This window comes from Mytilus edulis, chromosome 4 (genome assembly GCF_963676685.1).
Source record: "Mytilus edulis chromosome 4, xbMytEdul2.2, whole genome shotgun sequence".
Taxonomy (NCBI): Eukaryota; Metazoa; Mollusca; class Bivalvia; order Mytilida; family Mytilidae; genus Mytilus; species Mytilus edulis.
The window spans coordinates 25,674,614-25,692,062 of record NC_092347.1 but is presented as its reverse complement, the minus strand read 5'-3'; the positions used below and the strand labels follow the sequence as shown (position 1 = coordinate 25,692,062).

At 32.1% G+C, this 17,449-nt stretch overlaps 1 protein-coding gene across 1 annotated transcript; it reads left to right on the top strand.

Moving 5' to 3' along the window:
* Positions 1-3,321: 3,321 nt before the first annotated feature.
* LOC139519297 (uncharacterized) lies at positions 3,322-9,189 on the top strand. The gene is made up of 3 exons (XM_071311270.1): positions 3,322-3,811; positions 5,427-5,537; positions 6,890-9,189. The coding sequence occupies exons 1-3, from the start codon at positions 3,487-3,489 to the stop codon at positions 7,516-7,518; spliced, it is 1,065 nt and encodes a 354-aa protein (XP_071167371.1). The 5' UTR covers positions 3,322-3,486; the 3' UTR covers positions 7,519-9,189.
* The last annotated feature ends 8,260 nt before the right edge of the window (positions 9,190-17,449 follow it).

Genomic DNA, 17,449 nt, shown 5'->3' with positions numbered 1-17,449 from the left:
GAAATAAAGTTGTCACATTTTCATAAAATATCCCTAGAATATGTATAAGGACCATGAATTGTAGAATTGGATTTAGAATTTTGCTTATACATTTTGTAGAGAACCCGTCTGGAGGTCGATTGGTAACCTTTACATTTTCAATTCACCGTTAAACAATGTTTTGTTTTATTCAGAACCCATTATATACGGAATACAAACAAGAACCGAGGGAAACACACCAACTATAAGAGGTAAACAAACGAACAACCGAACACTGAAGTTAACAAAAAACCGTTAACATACATTGAAACGAACTTATTGGAAACAATTGTGATAGTCCTGACTTGATATAAGACAATTTAAGAAAAAAATATTTAATAGATTATACCGGCAACTTTCTGCGAGAATAGTTACCATATCGCCAGATGTAATTCTTCTCTGGTCTATCTTTTTTTCTAAATATTCAATAGAATTGGAATAGTACACCTCTGTCGATTGATTGACGTACATATTGTTATGCTGTTATGTTGCAATATATTTCCTCATTGAACCATTTGAAAAACTGTTGATTTATCGTTTCTGTGTACATGGTGAAACTACTGATGGAAAAAAGAAAATGTAGTATGATATCCAATGAGACATCTTTCCAAGAGACCAAATAACCGAAAGTACCAACTATAGGTCAACAACAAAGAGTTAAACCCATAACGCATAGTCAGCTTGAAAAGGCCCTGTAATGAAAAACGTAAACAGTCAAACAAGAAAACTAACGGCCTGATTTATGTAAAAAATATAAACGAAAAACAAAACGATTTTTGCTGTTGTCTGCTCATTTGTCGGGTTGTCTCTTTGACATATTCCCCATTTCCATTCTCAATTTTATGATATACAGCAACAAACGACAAACACTGATAACAGACTATGGACAGGCATATTTAGAAAGTTTGTTGGCGCAAACTCTACCCCTTACCTAAGACAGTTGTGTCACGACACAAAACAAGAATAACTATGAAATCATTAAATAGAAACAGCAAAAAACAACAACTTGACCGTTTAAAACTTTGCAGGAGTAATATAGGGAAGGTCTTTTTTAAATAACTATTTTTTGGTGGACCAAAACATAATCAATGCTATAATCAGATTCAGATATTTTTGTATTGCCTTGTTAATGTATGTGAATTTAGAAACACACACGTTTTAAAGAAATAGCAAGTTGTTAAAATGTTTGTCGAAAATGCCACGATTTACAAAACCATATGTTGAGAACTTCAACATGACATGATTAAGAATGTTTATTTTTATCTGTTGCTATCCATGCTTAGTTTTTCCCACGCGCCAAAAAAAATAATTTGTATTTTCAAAGGAGTACACGATTTATTTCTTCAATTTGATTTTTGCTTTGTTTTCGTTTAAAAAGAATGATTTGTTGTTTGATATTTGAAAACATTGATAGGACTTCTTACTAGTTCCCTTCTAGGGTCATAAAGATCATCGAGTATTTATGTACACAACTTGCCTGGCATTTTAAAGATGTAAATTTGAGCGTTCTAAACGAAGGTTTATTCACAAGATTGTTCTGGAAGTACAGAACGGTGATATAATTGATATTTCTGTGAAAATGTGTGATAGGCTTAAAAGTAGATTTTAAACTGTATTTACTCTAAGGTTGGAATGTTAAGCAATCAAAAGTCCATTATTCTTAGGTTGTTACTTTGTGTCATTCGTCATTCAGTTATTTGTATTTTGAATTTTGTAGTTTATCTAACTCAACTCCGATGAATATTCAAAACAGAAAGTCCCTAATTAAATTGCACTTGTTTTGCTTTCTAAATATTTTTATCTGATGAGTCTTATGTAGACGAAACGCGCGGTGGCGTTTAAAATTATAAACCTGGTAATTTTGATATTTCATTGCAAAATCCGTTGAAAAGCTCAGACACATCAAACGAATCGATAATTAGTTATCAAAGGTACCAGGATTATAAATTATTACGCCAGACGCGCGTTTCGTCTACATAAGACTAATCAGTGACGCTCATATCAAAATATTCATTAAGCCAAACAAGTAAAAAATTCAACTGTCATATTCCTAACCTGGTACAGACATTTTCTTATGTAGACAAGGGTTGATTACACCTGGTTTAATAGTTAAACCTCTCACTTGTATAATAGTGGTTTAAAATTCCTATATATATTAAAAACAAAATGTGAACAAAACACACAGAAATAACAGGTAAAAATGTACAAAATAGGGGTACACCTGTCAACATTGTATTATGATCTTAAATTAGAGTCTATGATATATATGTTGTAATGGTTATATTCGTGTGGAATCCTGGTTCAAATGATTACATGCATTGAAAATAGGGATTTCAATAGCAACATGCATGATGTTAAACCTACACCGTATGATTATAGTTAATCATAGTGTGTCCTAATGTACATAATTTGATTCCTTCATTGATTCAAAATAGATCAAGCGTCGGAATTCTCTTTTGAGTTGTTTCACTTTTTGTAACAAAGGGCTTTGATATTTTTTTCGGCATTTTTGGGGGTCATTGTTGACGGTACCGTTATCAGTAATTGTTAACATCCTTGTCTTTTGTTGATCTATTCGACTATTATACCAGAGCATCTTATATCTATATTATAGTTTGACAGGGTTGCCAGTACCAAGTAAGGAATATGACAGTCATCCAGTCTTTTGATGTGTTCGAGCTTTTTAATTTTACCATTTGATAACGGACTTTCTGTTTATCTTTCCTCGGAGTACTCATCTTACCGTTTTCAAGTTAGATCACTGAAACTTCACAGAAAAATTACGCATATATTGAAGTTGTGTCGTGACAGGACAAGAGAGTGGAACAAGATGCTATTATGGATTTTTCCAGAATTGTATTAATTTTTTCAGACTTTGAAACTTGTTTGCCATCAAAATATACAAAAGACATTACCAATGTAATGTAATTATCTCCTCCTAGTTTGCAATCTTAGACTTTAATTAGATCCCTCTTTAAAAACAAGAGATTTCGTTATGTTCAAAATAAGATATACTTTTTATGTTTGCATCTGACATTATTAAAGACCGGATTTCAAAAACCATCTTGTTCAATCTTCAGTACCAAATACAACTGTGCAACTAAATATTTTTGCTCTATGACCCCCCTCCTCCCCCCCCCCCCAAAAAAAAAAAACTGAACGAGATAATGGACATGTGAGCTCAGCTAACAAGTTTTCAAACCTTATATTATTTAAAATGATTTCCCGATATTAAAGTATATACCCGAACCACCAATTGTCCACAATAGATAATTAAGGATCGACATCAGGAAACCTATTCTTGACACAACTTAAAACAATACAAAGTTGAATGTGTTGTATATACAATTGAATATACGACAAGGGACACTTATCAATGTTATCATTATTTCTGTAAACGATTATAAAGATAGCATCAACTTAAAGATGCTTTAAAAATTCATACAGCCGTTGCAGATACTCAGAAGTATGATACTGTGCAAAACATTCTCTGTCTTTTTGTTATTATATAGTACAAAGGGACGTGAATGTCCAACATGTGAACTACGATACTGGGGATCTTGGGGAAATTGTGATCAGCAGTGTGGGGGAGGTATGAGGATAAGATACAGGGAGGTCTGTTGTCCAGAGATAATAGACTACCATACATGTGCTAGAGAAACATGCAAAGGCATTGTCAATCTTAGTGAAATAGTTGGGAAAGGATCATGTAATCTCGATTGCTACAATGGCGGTATATATAACGAGACATGCCAATGCAAACCTGGGTGGTCGGGAAGATGTTGTGAGACCAGTAAGTATAAAACATATGGAAATAATAGTATGTGGACATTTGTCATTGGAACAACTTACTAGCATAATTTTTTTGGGGAAAAATGTAGCATGAATTAATAATTTCTTAACAGTAAGAAAAGTCTAACGCAGTTATTGTATTATGAACTCTTAAGGCAAGAAATGAATCAGTAAACTAATCATAACAGTATTTACCCGATCAATATAATTGAAAATTGAAAAAAAGTCTCTAAAAGATCAAATTTGACAGAGACTTGCATCTTCATGCGTTTATCACAGTACTTTTAAATACGTAAGAAATTATTAAACGTGTTGTTTTCAATATTTTATAATAAATCTTCTTAGGAAGCGATCGAAAATAGAGTAAATATAAGAATGCCTTTTAAATTAATCACTTATAAATTTGTAGTTTTCCGTTTTTTCTTATGAAAGCCACTGTTACTCTCTTTTTACATCCAAATAATTTACAAAAGAAGCATTCAGTTCTATACTAATCGACATTAGTCAACTTATATTCTATAAGCAATATGGACATAATAACCTTTATTAACTTTGATAGTTATCTCAGTAATAGCAAATAAAATGTGTTTCATGATTTTATGTGCTTGAATACTTTTAAAATAAAGAGGAATAAGATCAGATATAAAGAAATTTCATTACAAATATTTCGTATATAGAAACTACTAAAACATATGGTTCTATTTTCCCGTTTCAAAGTGCCTGTGATGCAGAACATCAAGAAAATGGTGATTGGGTGATCTACCCGATTGATTATAGTTGTTCCGTATCGGGCGTTATTCATATACAGTGAATCCTGACTAAACCGAACCTCTTCGTTACTTAGAATTTTGTTCGGTTTCGGCCGATGTTCGGTTTTATCAGGTTCACAACGCACATAATTTGATATGACGGTGCTTACGAACATGTTTGGTGTAGACAGGTTTTCGGTTTATGCAGGAATCGGTTTAGCCAGGTTTCACTGTATATTATAGTAGTTTTAATTTTAAGAGAATGGCTCATTTTAATCATGAAATTGTACTGAAAAATGTATTAAAGCAATGCTATTCAATTGTCTACACCCAACCATATAATAAAGGCTATAGATAAAGTCAACAGTAGTATACAGCTGTTCGAGTTATAAGGAATCTATTGAGAAAAAACCAAACAAAATACAATGTACAAAATTGTTTTAAAATTGACTGTGTGTTATTGTGTAAACACTGTCATTTGTTTTCAGTATATCTATCGAAAGCCATGTTGTTTCAGTTGCTGTTCTTTTGAATTTTTTCGCTTTACTGCCTCTGAAGACTGTGGTCATTGCACATGGTAACCTTTGGGAACATGTACCTGTCTTTGCTGGGGAGGTATGCAGAAACATGCAGGAAATAATTGTCGTTATAAAAAAAACCTATCAGTAATTTACAAGCACAGAACATAGTATGGAATAATACAAGCAAAAAATATGGATTATTTAAGGGAATGTATGTCTGCAACACTTGTTTTCGAGGCAAATGTTGTCCATTAGGTAAGAAACATTAATTATTTTTCTTATCGTACTGAGCTTTGTTGATGCTGCATTTATTTTTGTTTGTTTAATGTGATATTTACTCTTCCAGATTGCGATGATGGTTATTTTGGTGATGGCTGTAACTCTACTTGCAATTGTCAAACAGACGCAATATGTGACAAGGAAACAGGTGCTTGTCTTCAGGAAGCATTGTCATCAGGTATACTTGTGCACAATTTGGAAATTAGTATGGCGTTCATTATCACTGGACTGGTATATATTTGTTTAGGGGCCAGCTGAGGGACGCCTCCGGGTGCGGGAATTTCTCGCTACATTGAAGACCTGTTGGTGACCCTCTGCTGTTGTTTTTTTTTTGGTCGGGTTGTCTCTTTGACACATTCCCCATTTCCATTCTCAATTTTAATTTTATGGTTATCTTGTCTTCAGGTAAGATTATCTTGCCTTCATGGACAAGAAACAGGTACATGTCTTGTAATCAGGGTCGGTTATCTTGTCTTCAAGGATATGGAAATAATTCATTTTTTCTGGGAGTCTTGCCTTCAGGTAAGGTTATATTGTCTTCAAGGACATTTAAACAGGTACTTGTATTCTGGATGTCTTTTCATTAGCTAAGGTCATCTAGTGTAAATGGACATGGAAACAGGAGCATGCCTTATGGAAGTCTTGTCATCAGGTAAGATTTTGATGTCTCCATGGACATGGAAACAACTGAACGTATTCTGCAAGTCGTTTCACCGGGTACGATTATCTAGTCTTGAAGGACACGGAAAAAGGTTCGAGACTTCTGAAATTCTTGTCACCAGACAAATGTATCTTTTTTTTAAGGAAATGGAGATAATGGTTTTGTTGAAATGGCAATATCATGTCTATATATCAACTAGTTACCTTTATCATAAAAATTAAAAGATATGGAATGATTGCCAATGAGGCAACTATCCACCAACGTTCAAATATAGTGTATGTAAATGTTATTAGTTTAAATGTAAAATAACAGAAAAACCGAACTCCGAGGAAATTTAAAAATGGAAAGTCCATTAACAAATGGCAAAATCAAAAGCGCAAACACATCAAACGAAGGGATAAAAACTGTTGTAATCCTGTCTTGGTACAGACATATTCTTATGTTGAAAATTGTGGATTAAACCTGGTTTTATAGCTAGCTAAACCTTTCACTTGTATCGACAACAATGCATGAACAAAACAAACATGCATAATAGTTTAGAATGTCAAAGTAGGGGAAGAGCAGTCAAAATTGTATTATAATTTTAATCACATATCTGAAATAATTCAATTTTGTTATTAACAGTTAGGGATTTTTGAAAACCACACATCCCGAATCCGAACGAACATAATTGTAATCCAGGTGCGGGATTTTCTCTCAATGCTTAAAACTCATTGTTGGCAATTGGACTGTTTTCTTCTTTCTTTAGTTAGGTTGATGTCTCTTTTACACATTCCCTATTTTCATCCTCAATTTTAAATGTAAATAGACGGATAGCAGGAAACGTATTTTTTTTTATATAACTCATTCATTTATAATGTCTTTTGAAGGTTATAGCGTCTCAAAAGAAGAAACGTCAATGCGTCTATATATCATTATTGGAAGTGGCATCGGCGTCTTCTTTATGGTACAGATTTTAATTATCATTTTGATAGATGGGTACATCAAGGGCCGAAAACGACGAAAGGCGAAGGTAACTGCTCGTTTAGGCAAAGAAAAATTCTGGTCAGGGAAGACAGCATTGGATGGACCTGAAAACCTTTACGAAGAAATCCCATTTGACATAAAGGGGGAAAACAACAGCAAAATTTCGAAAATACATAGTGCAATATCTGTGAACAAAACCTCCGTAAAGAAGACTTCTATTAAAAATGGCATTGTAAAGGTCAAAGGAACCAAAGCTATGAAATCGGAGGACATATACCAAGGACTGGCTAAAGATGGAGGCGACTGTGGATATCAGGCGTTAATTGACCGGAATGCAATGAAATACATGACAATGAAACCTGCGTTTATTAACCTTGACAACCCTGTGTACCTTCCAATGTCTGATAGTCAGGACAAACGTTCAGACAAGGCACTTGATAACACAAAGGCTGCTGAATACATGGCAATGTATACTGCTTCGGGAGATACTTGTGAAAACAAAAAGAAGTTTTATTATTTTGATGTTGAATGAAACTAGAACTAGAGTTACATTTGGAAATTGTTTTTTTAGTTGGTTTTTTGTTCGTTTCGTAGTCTGGTATATGTTTTAGACTAAAAGATTTTTTTTTTTCAAATTGAAACCATACACGTTCGAAAATAGCAAACTACACTTTATTGACAAAATACTTCCACATGAAGAGCTAAAGCTGGTTAAGAGCAATTTGAAAAGGAAAAATATATGCAACGGAGGATAACGTGATTCAAGGACTATACAATTTATGAAAACTAATGATCTAGTCTATGATGCAAACAAATTACTGATGTATTCATGGCGTAAAGACCACAACTCTTCACCCAATGGTTAATCGAAATGTTTCATCACAACATGTATCTTCGTTTTTATCTTACAACTATATATATTTACGAATTGCCGAACGCATTTGAGATGACAAGCAGCATATATCCCCAACTTGTCAAAACTTGTGAAATTTTCCTTCATTCAACATCTTACAGTGTTACGTGCAATTCATGTCTGCAGTGTCAGTATTTTCATTTGCAAGACAAAAGCAAGGCACTTGTTTTGCAACACGTGTAAAACATTTTGAAGTTGTTTAATTTTACTTTTAGATTCATAACTTATGGGATATTTTGATTATTATGTAATAAGAATATCAATTTTAATATAAATGCTTTGCTTTATATGTTTAATATCTTTTTAAAAGACATATATGTTTTTTTGTGTATATAAAGTAACTTTTACTTTCAAAACTTATGGGATATTTTCCATTGCTTAAGTATGTATTTTAAAACTTTTTTATGTTATCTGATTGTTGACAAAACAAACTTTTGGCGGCAGTTGTGCTTTATATTAATGTCGCAACAATTTTGTTTTCAAATTATTCTTATACCGAGATTGAGCCATCAAAATATATGTAATATATTTGTTTGTGTAAAACCAAACATAAAGACCATGGTTTTTCTTGGCAAATAACAAACTTAAACTATAACTAAAAACCAGTTTCAAGACTGGACTAAAACATGTCTCTCTTAAATTTTGAAATCCATTGGCAATATGCCAAAAAGTACTTTCCTGTTAGAGTTCGATCAACTTATTAATAAGTATACACTTTTATAACATGACCATGTGAGACTTTCAACTTATTAATAAGTATACATTTTTATGACATGACCATGTGAGACTATTAACATTTGTTTTCCCAAGAAACTTATATTAAACATTAGATTAAGCATAATGAAGAAAAAATAATTTTCTGAAATAAAGGTTTCCTAAAAAAAAATATTTATCACTTGTTTTGAATACGAGAATCTTCCAGATGAAATATTAGTCCAGGGCTTACATTTCCTATCATGATATACATAAATATTAGAAGCCATCATGTTTTGGTTGACAATTATGGAGTATCTGTGTCACAGATGACCATATATATGCTCCACTTGTCATAGCCACCACAAATTCACCCTCTTCAAGATTGTTATCAAACCAAATGCCACTTATTACTGCAATTTTAACTTTTAAACTAATGAGTATTGTTCCAAACAGGTACAAATTTAAATAATATGATGTCAATTAAAAACAGTATTTTGACTGAGAAATGAAATAAAATTGTGTTATTAATCCTTGTTTTACTTAACAATAAACCAAAGAACATTTGGATATTGACAATTAAAAGTAAGGTTATCTTGTATTATATTTTCGTTTATTTTGATAAAAATTCTTTTTTCCATCTAATTAAATTCAACTTTGAATATTAATTTGATTTTTCTCACCAAACTTTAAAGACTTGATAACTGAGAGACCTCTACATATGTCTAAAGTAGTGCTGATCGAATAACCTTGACGGCGACAAGAAGGACACATAGGTTCTCGTTGAAACATAAGAAAACTGTATTATCATCTTTTTCCGTATATACTTGGTTAATTGAAACAGCATGTTTTCTTTAAATAGTCGTAATTTTGTTTGATATGCTGAAAAACACGAATACCAGATGCACTTTTTCCTTGGTATTTTTTTCCCTTATAAAACATGTATTAGGGAGATAATTGATTAGCATACAAGTGGTTATGCTGTTATGTTGCAACTGTTTCGGTTCTTATGCTTTCTTGGTTTTCCTTTTTAGTAATATATTTCTCCCATTGAAAACTTTGTAAAACCATGATTTCATCATCTCTGTGGAACTACTTTACCATTTTGAACCAAACTTGGTTGGAGTAAATATTGAAGATCTTTTATAAAATTTCTAAATTTTGCAGAACAAAAGCATTAGCATTGCTATAACAAGAAATTCTTTTTTTAAAAACAAGCCAGGAAGTAAGACAGACAGAACGTTGAACTACTTGATATTTTACTTCGTACTTTATTTTGCCTTTTTAACTTTTTTGGATTCGATCGTCACTATTTTGTAGACGAAACGCGCGTATGGCGTATATACTAAATTTAGTCCTGGTATCTATGATGAGTTTATTTAGTATTTGGTAACATGGCCTATTTTTTATTTGCAATGGACTTCTTTTTTAAATATTGATGAAAAAAGCTTCAATGCCTTAATTAAAAACAAGAGTGGACACTCTGGAATGTGTCACCTGCTTAACTGATCATTGGTGTTTATGTTTAAGTCTGAACGATAAACGGCAAACTATAAAAATCACCTTAACTTATCATTTTAGTGACCCACGACAATGAGGTCAATTTCAGATTAACCCTGTCAGACAGACATATACACCTCACAAGTATTACTTGATCAAATTTACATTGGTCATTGGTCAATGTAACGTGTTTGTGTTTTGGTCGGTTTATCATGATTTTAATATAAACAATAGGTGGAATTATATAAGGTGTATGGTGTGATTAGAAAGTGTCTGTCACAACGACATATTTATTAACATTTATTTGTGTCCTGGCAATATCACAAGAACCATTACTGATGAATAGTGAAAGTGAAAATCGTCATTATTGAACTTGACCTCCATTTTGTCATCAGTAACAACATATTAAAATTTCAAAAGCTTTGGTTGAATGGTTCATATGAAAATGCACGGACACGACTGGAAACACCATTTTTCAATCTTTCAAGAACCATAACTCCTGAACGGTAAAAGTCAAAATCGTCGTTATTGAACTTGACCTCCATTTTGTCATCAGTAACAACATATTAAAATTTGGGAAGCTTTGGTAGAACAGTTCATGTGTAAATGCACGGACACGACTGGAAACTCTATTTTTCAATCTTTCAAGAACCATAACTCCTGAACGGTAAAAGTTAAAATCGCCATTATTGAACTTGACCTTCATTTAGTTGTCAGAAACAACATATTAAAATTTTAAAAGCTTTGGTTGAACGGTTCATGAGTTAATGCACGGACAACATTTGATTGCCGCCCACCCGACCGGCCGCCCGCTCGACCGGCCGCCCGCCGTACATCCCCAAATCAATAACCGACATTTCGGTCACAAAAATCCGGTTTAAAACTTAACAATGATGAATGAACCATGAAAATGAGGTCAAGTTCAGCCAAACCTGACAAACTATATTGTAACTCTTTCGATCAATTTATACACTACATATAGTTGTCCTACTGCTTGTAGTACCTGAGAAACGGACATTATCACGTAAATAATAAAATTACAAAAATAACGAAATCCAATGAAAATGGAATATACAAGCTTAAACACAAAAAAACGAAAGGATAACAACAGTCATATTCCTGACTAAGTCGAGCATTTCCTTATGTAGAAAATGGTGGATTACAGCAGACTCATAGCTAGTTAAACCTCTCACTTTTATGAAACTGGCATATCATTGTATTATTTTGAAAACAATGTGTGAACAAGGCAAACAGATATAAGAGTTTAAAAGGTCAAACATTCGGGTACAGCAGTCAACATTCGTCTCATTGGTCATAGATTCCGGTAATGAGATGACCGCTATTGTCAGATTAGGGGTACAAGTTTAAAAATGAAAAGAAGAATAACACAAATACCGAAATTCCGAGGAAAATCAAAAAAGGAAAGCCCGTGGTAAATGACAAAATGAAAAGCTCAAACGAATCTAAATCAACTGTTTTATTTCTAACTTATTACAGGCATTTCCTTATGTAGAAATAGTGCATCAAACCTGGTTTTATAGCTAGCTAAACCTCTCTCTTGTATTACAACAGCATATAACTTCAATATATTGACAACATTGTGTGAGCAAATAAAAGACGTGAGCAAATAAAAGACGTAGTATGTAAAAATATCAACAATGAGGCAGTCGTCTCTTCTAGTTTTCTAATTCTAGTTCTGGAGGATCTATTTATGGAACCCAATCAGAAAAGTTTGGATTGTTAATAGAAAGAAACGAGTCGCACTGTGCAAAGGGAGGCAAACCAAATTTTCCAAAAAATGTGCCGTATCGCCAGCTGATGGTGCTATATCAGCAGGTGCTCTATCAGCAGGTGAGTGATCTAGACCTTACTGAAAAAATCTACCTCCAAGTTCAGCAAACTGATAACTTTTTCCTTGGTATAGCATGTTTTACCTATTTGTTTTCTACTAAAGCGATAAATGTAAAGCGAATCGACTACCATTTTTATATTGAAAAGCATCGTGAATTATTAGACTTCGGGACTTATGATATGAGGGTTGATAAATCAAAGGCTTTGTTAGAACTAATTTCAGAGCAAAAGCGAGATTTGAAATTATCAAGTTAGAATCCACATGTAGTTAATATCACTACGCGAGTAAACAGTTTCACAGTATTTTTAAAACCTTCTTTGATTACGGACATACCTTTTTTGTCAGTCTACTGGACAATCCTTTGTAGAACATGAGCAGACAATGTACCGTGTTTATGTATGGAATTTTGTGAAGTTTAGGGATCCAATAGACACACGGCAAGTCATGGGATGCCCTGTTCAATGTAATGTTCATTGAAGTAATGAAAAAAGTAAAATCACAAAAATACTGAACTTAAAGGAAAATCAATTCGGAAAGTCCATAATCACATGGCAAAATCAAATAACAAAATGCATCAAAAACGAATGGACTGATTCATCCTTATCAAATGATATGTTTTTGCATGTGCGATTAACCAATTTCTCATTTGTGTCTTATGCTTTTACAAGACGTTCGTAGTAGAACAGTTTACATACAATAACAATATTATTTGAAGCTTTGTTCGCAGGAACTAAGAAACTTTTACCTTGATCAATGATTCACGAAATAAGGTGATAACCGTGTCAAACGGACGTGCAGACGTATAAGCGAACCCGTATGTCAAATATTGTAATCCTTTTTCTCATAAGTGACTCAAAAGAGTACTCATAGTTATCTAAAGTTTATAATTTTGTGTTACTAAGATTTAAACCCATATCTATAAAACTTCATGGAATCGGCATCTCGAGTCTTTTGTGTGTTTTATTTTGGCTTTTTATTGATTTTTGTCCAAGTGCACTTTTTCCATTTCCTCTTTTAAAATAAAATAAATCTTAAACACGTACAGAATTAATATTTGACCTTTGCTTAAGATTAAAAATCAATTTTTTCAATTTAAAAACATTATGCTTTATTTACGGCCATTATTTACACAGCTTATTTTCCTATTTGTATCGATGGATGTTTAGCAACCAACAATCAAACAATATATGTTTTAAAAGGGGAAATCTCCATATTTTGTTGAAAATATTCTACATTGTTTTGAATGCTTAAATGTTGAGGGTATGCAACATCATTAAAATGTGAGGTGGCAAAAAGTGAAATTACAAAGAGACTGAACTTCGTAGAATATTCAAAACAAAGTCCACAACCAAGTGACAAAATCAACAGCCCAAACACATCAAATAAATGGAAAACAACTGTCACATTTCTGACTTGGTACAATCATTTTCTTATGAAGAAAATGTTGAATTACACCTGGTTTCAGGCTAGCTAAAACTCTCACTTATATGACAGTCAAATAAAATTCCATTTCTGACTTGGTACAAGCATTTTCTTATGTAGAAGATGGTGAATTACACCTGGTTTCAAAGCTAGCTAAAACTCTCACTTGTATGACAGTCAAATAAAATTCCATCTTATTGACAATGATGTGTGAACAAAACAAACATTCTTGAAAGAACAAATTTTCATAATTGTTTTTATCTTTATTATGAATCATGTAATGGATTATAAATGTATGGTATAATAAATAACATCCAACAGTTATATAGCAAAACAACAATCAAAACAAAGAAATGTTAGAAAAGATAGAACAATAATTTAAATACTCATTTGTAAAAACAATTAAATCACTGCATACACATTGATGAATACCTGGTATCAGATGAATATCTGTTGATATGTTGTATGCATACATAATAGTACTCAGTCTTACATTGTCTTGTGTATTTCAATAAAAAGAGCAATTCAACACCAATCCCTTCATCCAAAAAAAAACAAAAATGTGTTACAAAAAATTTATACTTTTAAAAGGTATATAGAAATAACAAGTGAAACTGAGAGCTACTGCTCACTAATGATACCCCCGCCGCAAGTGGATAATATTAATAGTGTAAAAATATGCAAGTGTTCGGTAAACAGGAAGTTGTCGAGTGATGAATCTGAAAATGCATCACACTGTATAGCTGACTTATATAAATACTGAAACCAAATTTCAGAAATCCTTGTATTGTAGTTCCTGAGAAAAATGTGACGAAAATTTTCAACTTGGCTATCATGTGTAAAATCATACAAGTGTTCGGTAAACAGGAAGTTGTCAAGTGTTTCAGATTGATCTGAGAAAAATGCGACGAAAAATATTCATGGGACGGACGGACTGACGGAAGGACAGACAGAGGGAAAACAGTATACCCCCCCTTTTTTAAAGCGGGGGTATAAAAATAAAAATTCAATTGTCATTAGGTCAAATTGGTCAACATCTGAATTGTATTTGAAATTTTCTAACAGACTTTAATTTTGAATCTCTGTTCTTTGCAGATTGTTTTCATTGATATCAGTGATCTTCCTATTAAATACTTAAACTGCACATGTACAAATGTATGTTATTACACAAAAAAAAAGATAATCCGCTTATTTTTGATAACTCAATCTTAGTATAAGAATAATCTTAAACAAAAAAAACCCATCAACACGTTAAATGACATTGTAGATTGTTACTGTAAAAGGCCAGGGTGCATGCACCAGAACAAAAGGTAAGGCATAAAAACAAGTGTGAAAATGGTAATGAGCATCATAAACAAAAAGTATTTGAGCTGGCCCTTTGAAAACAGATGAAATGAAATAACGATATAGGACAATCTCCTTTAGTGTCAGTCCACAAAAAAGAATTATACCAATTGCCTGAATATTCTATATAAAGATTCCTGCATTTAAGAGTAATATCCATATTCAAATGTTCAAAATTTTCAGATTCTGATTTCCACAATAAAAAAAAACAATGGATCATTTCATCAATCTTGAAAGCAAAATACCACACAGATTAAGGACTCGGGGCATATCTTAATCTTTTTTGCTTTTATTTAACACTTTAAAACAATTAACCTAAAACCAGTTTCAAGACAAGACCAGATAATTTCACAATTAAATTTTCAAATACATGGGAAATATGTCCAATAATACTTTCTTCCTGGTAAAAGTTCAATCAAATCCTTAATAAGTATACACTTTAACAACACCATGACCATGTGAGACTTCAAGTTTTTTTTCTCCAAAATACTTAATATTCTTAAATATAGAATTGATAAGCATGTGATGAAGAGGTCATTTTCTGAAATGAAGGTTTTCTAAAAAACAAAGAAATTTAAGCAATTGTTTTGAAAAAGAGAATCTCCCAGATGAAATTTATTTTGGGGCTTGCATTTCCTATTAAGTTATCCTTGATAGAGGGTTGCTGCTTATAAGCACACTAATTGGTTTGAATGGTAAAGTTTAAATCATTTCTTTGAAAGATTTGGAAAGCCATCATGATTTGGTTGACAGTTATGCAGTATCTGTGGCACAGATGATCACATGTATGCTCCGTAGCAACAACACATCCCCCTTTAAGGTGGTATGGGAGTCTAAATTAAAAATGATAGAATTTGTTCATACTTTGCCAAAACGTAGTATCTATTGATATATGTTCAAAAATATAATAAAAATGATAGGTCTCCGCGCATTTTCTCAAGTTACAGGTCATGAAAAAATGACACATTTCGTATGGATTATACAGGAAAAAACAGCATTATGTGATTAGAAGCTATACTAAATAATAGAATTGTAAAATAAAATACGAGAAGATAGCTTTTAGAAAATGGTTTAAGAATATGAAAAGAAAAGATAGGGTCACCATGCGTTTTTTTCCATCTAGAATTCAAAATAGCAAAATTCCATGTAGATTCCTTCAGAAAATGCACTTTTTCAGAGTTACCTCCCCTTAAAATGCAATTTCAAAAAACATAAAAAAAAAATCAAGCTAAAATAATTTACACTGGTAAAAATATTAATTATTATAAGTTATAATCTTATAAATTCCTTCTTTTTAATTCAAATTCACATTTGTTTACTGCATTCCTGCATCAAATTTTACTAACTTGATTGAAAATCTGGACCTTAGATTCTCTGTTTTCCACAATCAAAGATGGCAAAAGACACCCATACCACCTTAAAGAGATTATGCAACTAATAACTGAACTCTTACTAGCAGTGAATGTTCAGGAGTGGAGCAGGATGAGCATTTTGGAGCACCTGTTTTTAACCCTGGTTTTTTGTGTTTCAAGTTCTAGTTTTCTGTGTAGAGTTTTGTGGACTTGTTTGACTTTCGTAATTCTTTTCTTGGGTTTTAGTTTTATGAAGCAATATTGATTCCAAACAGGTACAAGTTACAAATATCTGATGCAAGCTTCACACTGGGAAACACACAGCATTACACTGTGAAACAATGTAAAATTGAATTATTAATCCTTATTTTACTCAAATATTAACTAATGAATGCATGATTATAAATGATAATTATATGTAATGGAGTATCAACAATAAACAAAGAACTTAAAAATACATTCACTTTAAAGTTGATCTCATTCTTAATCACTTGACACCTCTCTATATTAAAAGTATCTATTATTAGTATCAGCCGCTCTTTTCACCAAAAAATCTTTAGAATAAAATACTATCAAGCCATATACATTTCAGTATTACTTTTGATCAATTTTAATCATAAGATTTTTTGGTAAAAAGAGTCGCAGGCTACATGTTTGACAACAGTGAGGACAACTGTTACATACATGTATTAATACAGATTTTTGTATTATTTAAACATTTTCAATTTTAACTTTCTTATCAAAGCATTTTACTGAGGTCCAATGTCATCCACCTCGATCGTTTTATAGCTTAATTATCTCAGTGTATATTGGTACTTAGAACACAATTTTAAAGTTGGTTGATTTCTTAAGTTTACTTCTTTATAAGTTATACTAATTATATATAATCAATAATTGTTGGACCTGTTTCTATTGATAGTGTCATGATTTGATTTGGGACAGGGGGGAAGATAAAGCTTAAAAGCCAAAAAAATTAAACATTAGGTGATTATTCTTCATTAGTTTTATCTGTTCAGTTTAAAGCTTGAACATTATATCTGATAGATAGGATCAAGTTTCCTTATCCATTAAAATGAAAGGGGAAAAAAATGTTTTTTCACATATTCATTACTTATTGTAAAATATAAGAACATATTTTTTTTTATAAATCTGACTTTTGATTCTTAACAAGATTAAATTATTTTTACATTTCTTAAAAAGAACTTAGCCAGCACTTGGAAAATATTAAGAGCACACAAGAGTTACTTTTACACTTACATGACTAAATTCAATGTATGAAAATACATGTACAGTTATAGCTCGATGTATATATAGAACACAAGAGTTACTTTTACATGTACAGTTATTACCAATGTGTTTTCAACTGATTGGGTGGAGTTTACGTTTC

Bases quoted from the DNA above. Each gene is read 5' to 3' on its own strand.
- LOC139519297 (XM_071311270.1), top strand. From the start codon at position 3,487: ATGATACTGTGCAAAACATTCTCTGTCTTTTTGTTATTATATAGTACA. The intron at 3,812-5,426 runs GTAAGTATAAAA...TTACTCTTCCAG, and splicing joins GGGAAGATGTTGTGAGACCA to ATTGCGATGATGGTTATTTT. The intron at 5,538-6,889 runs GTATACTTGTGC...TGTCTTTTGAAG, and splicing joins TCAGGAAGCATTGTCATCAG to GTTATAGCGTCTCAAAAGAA.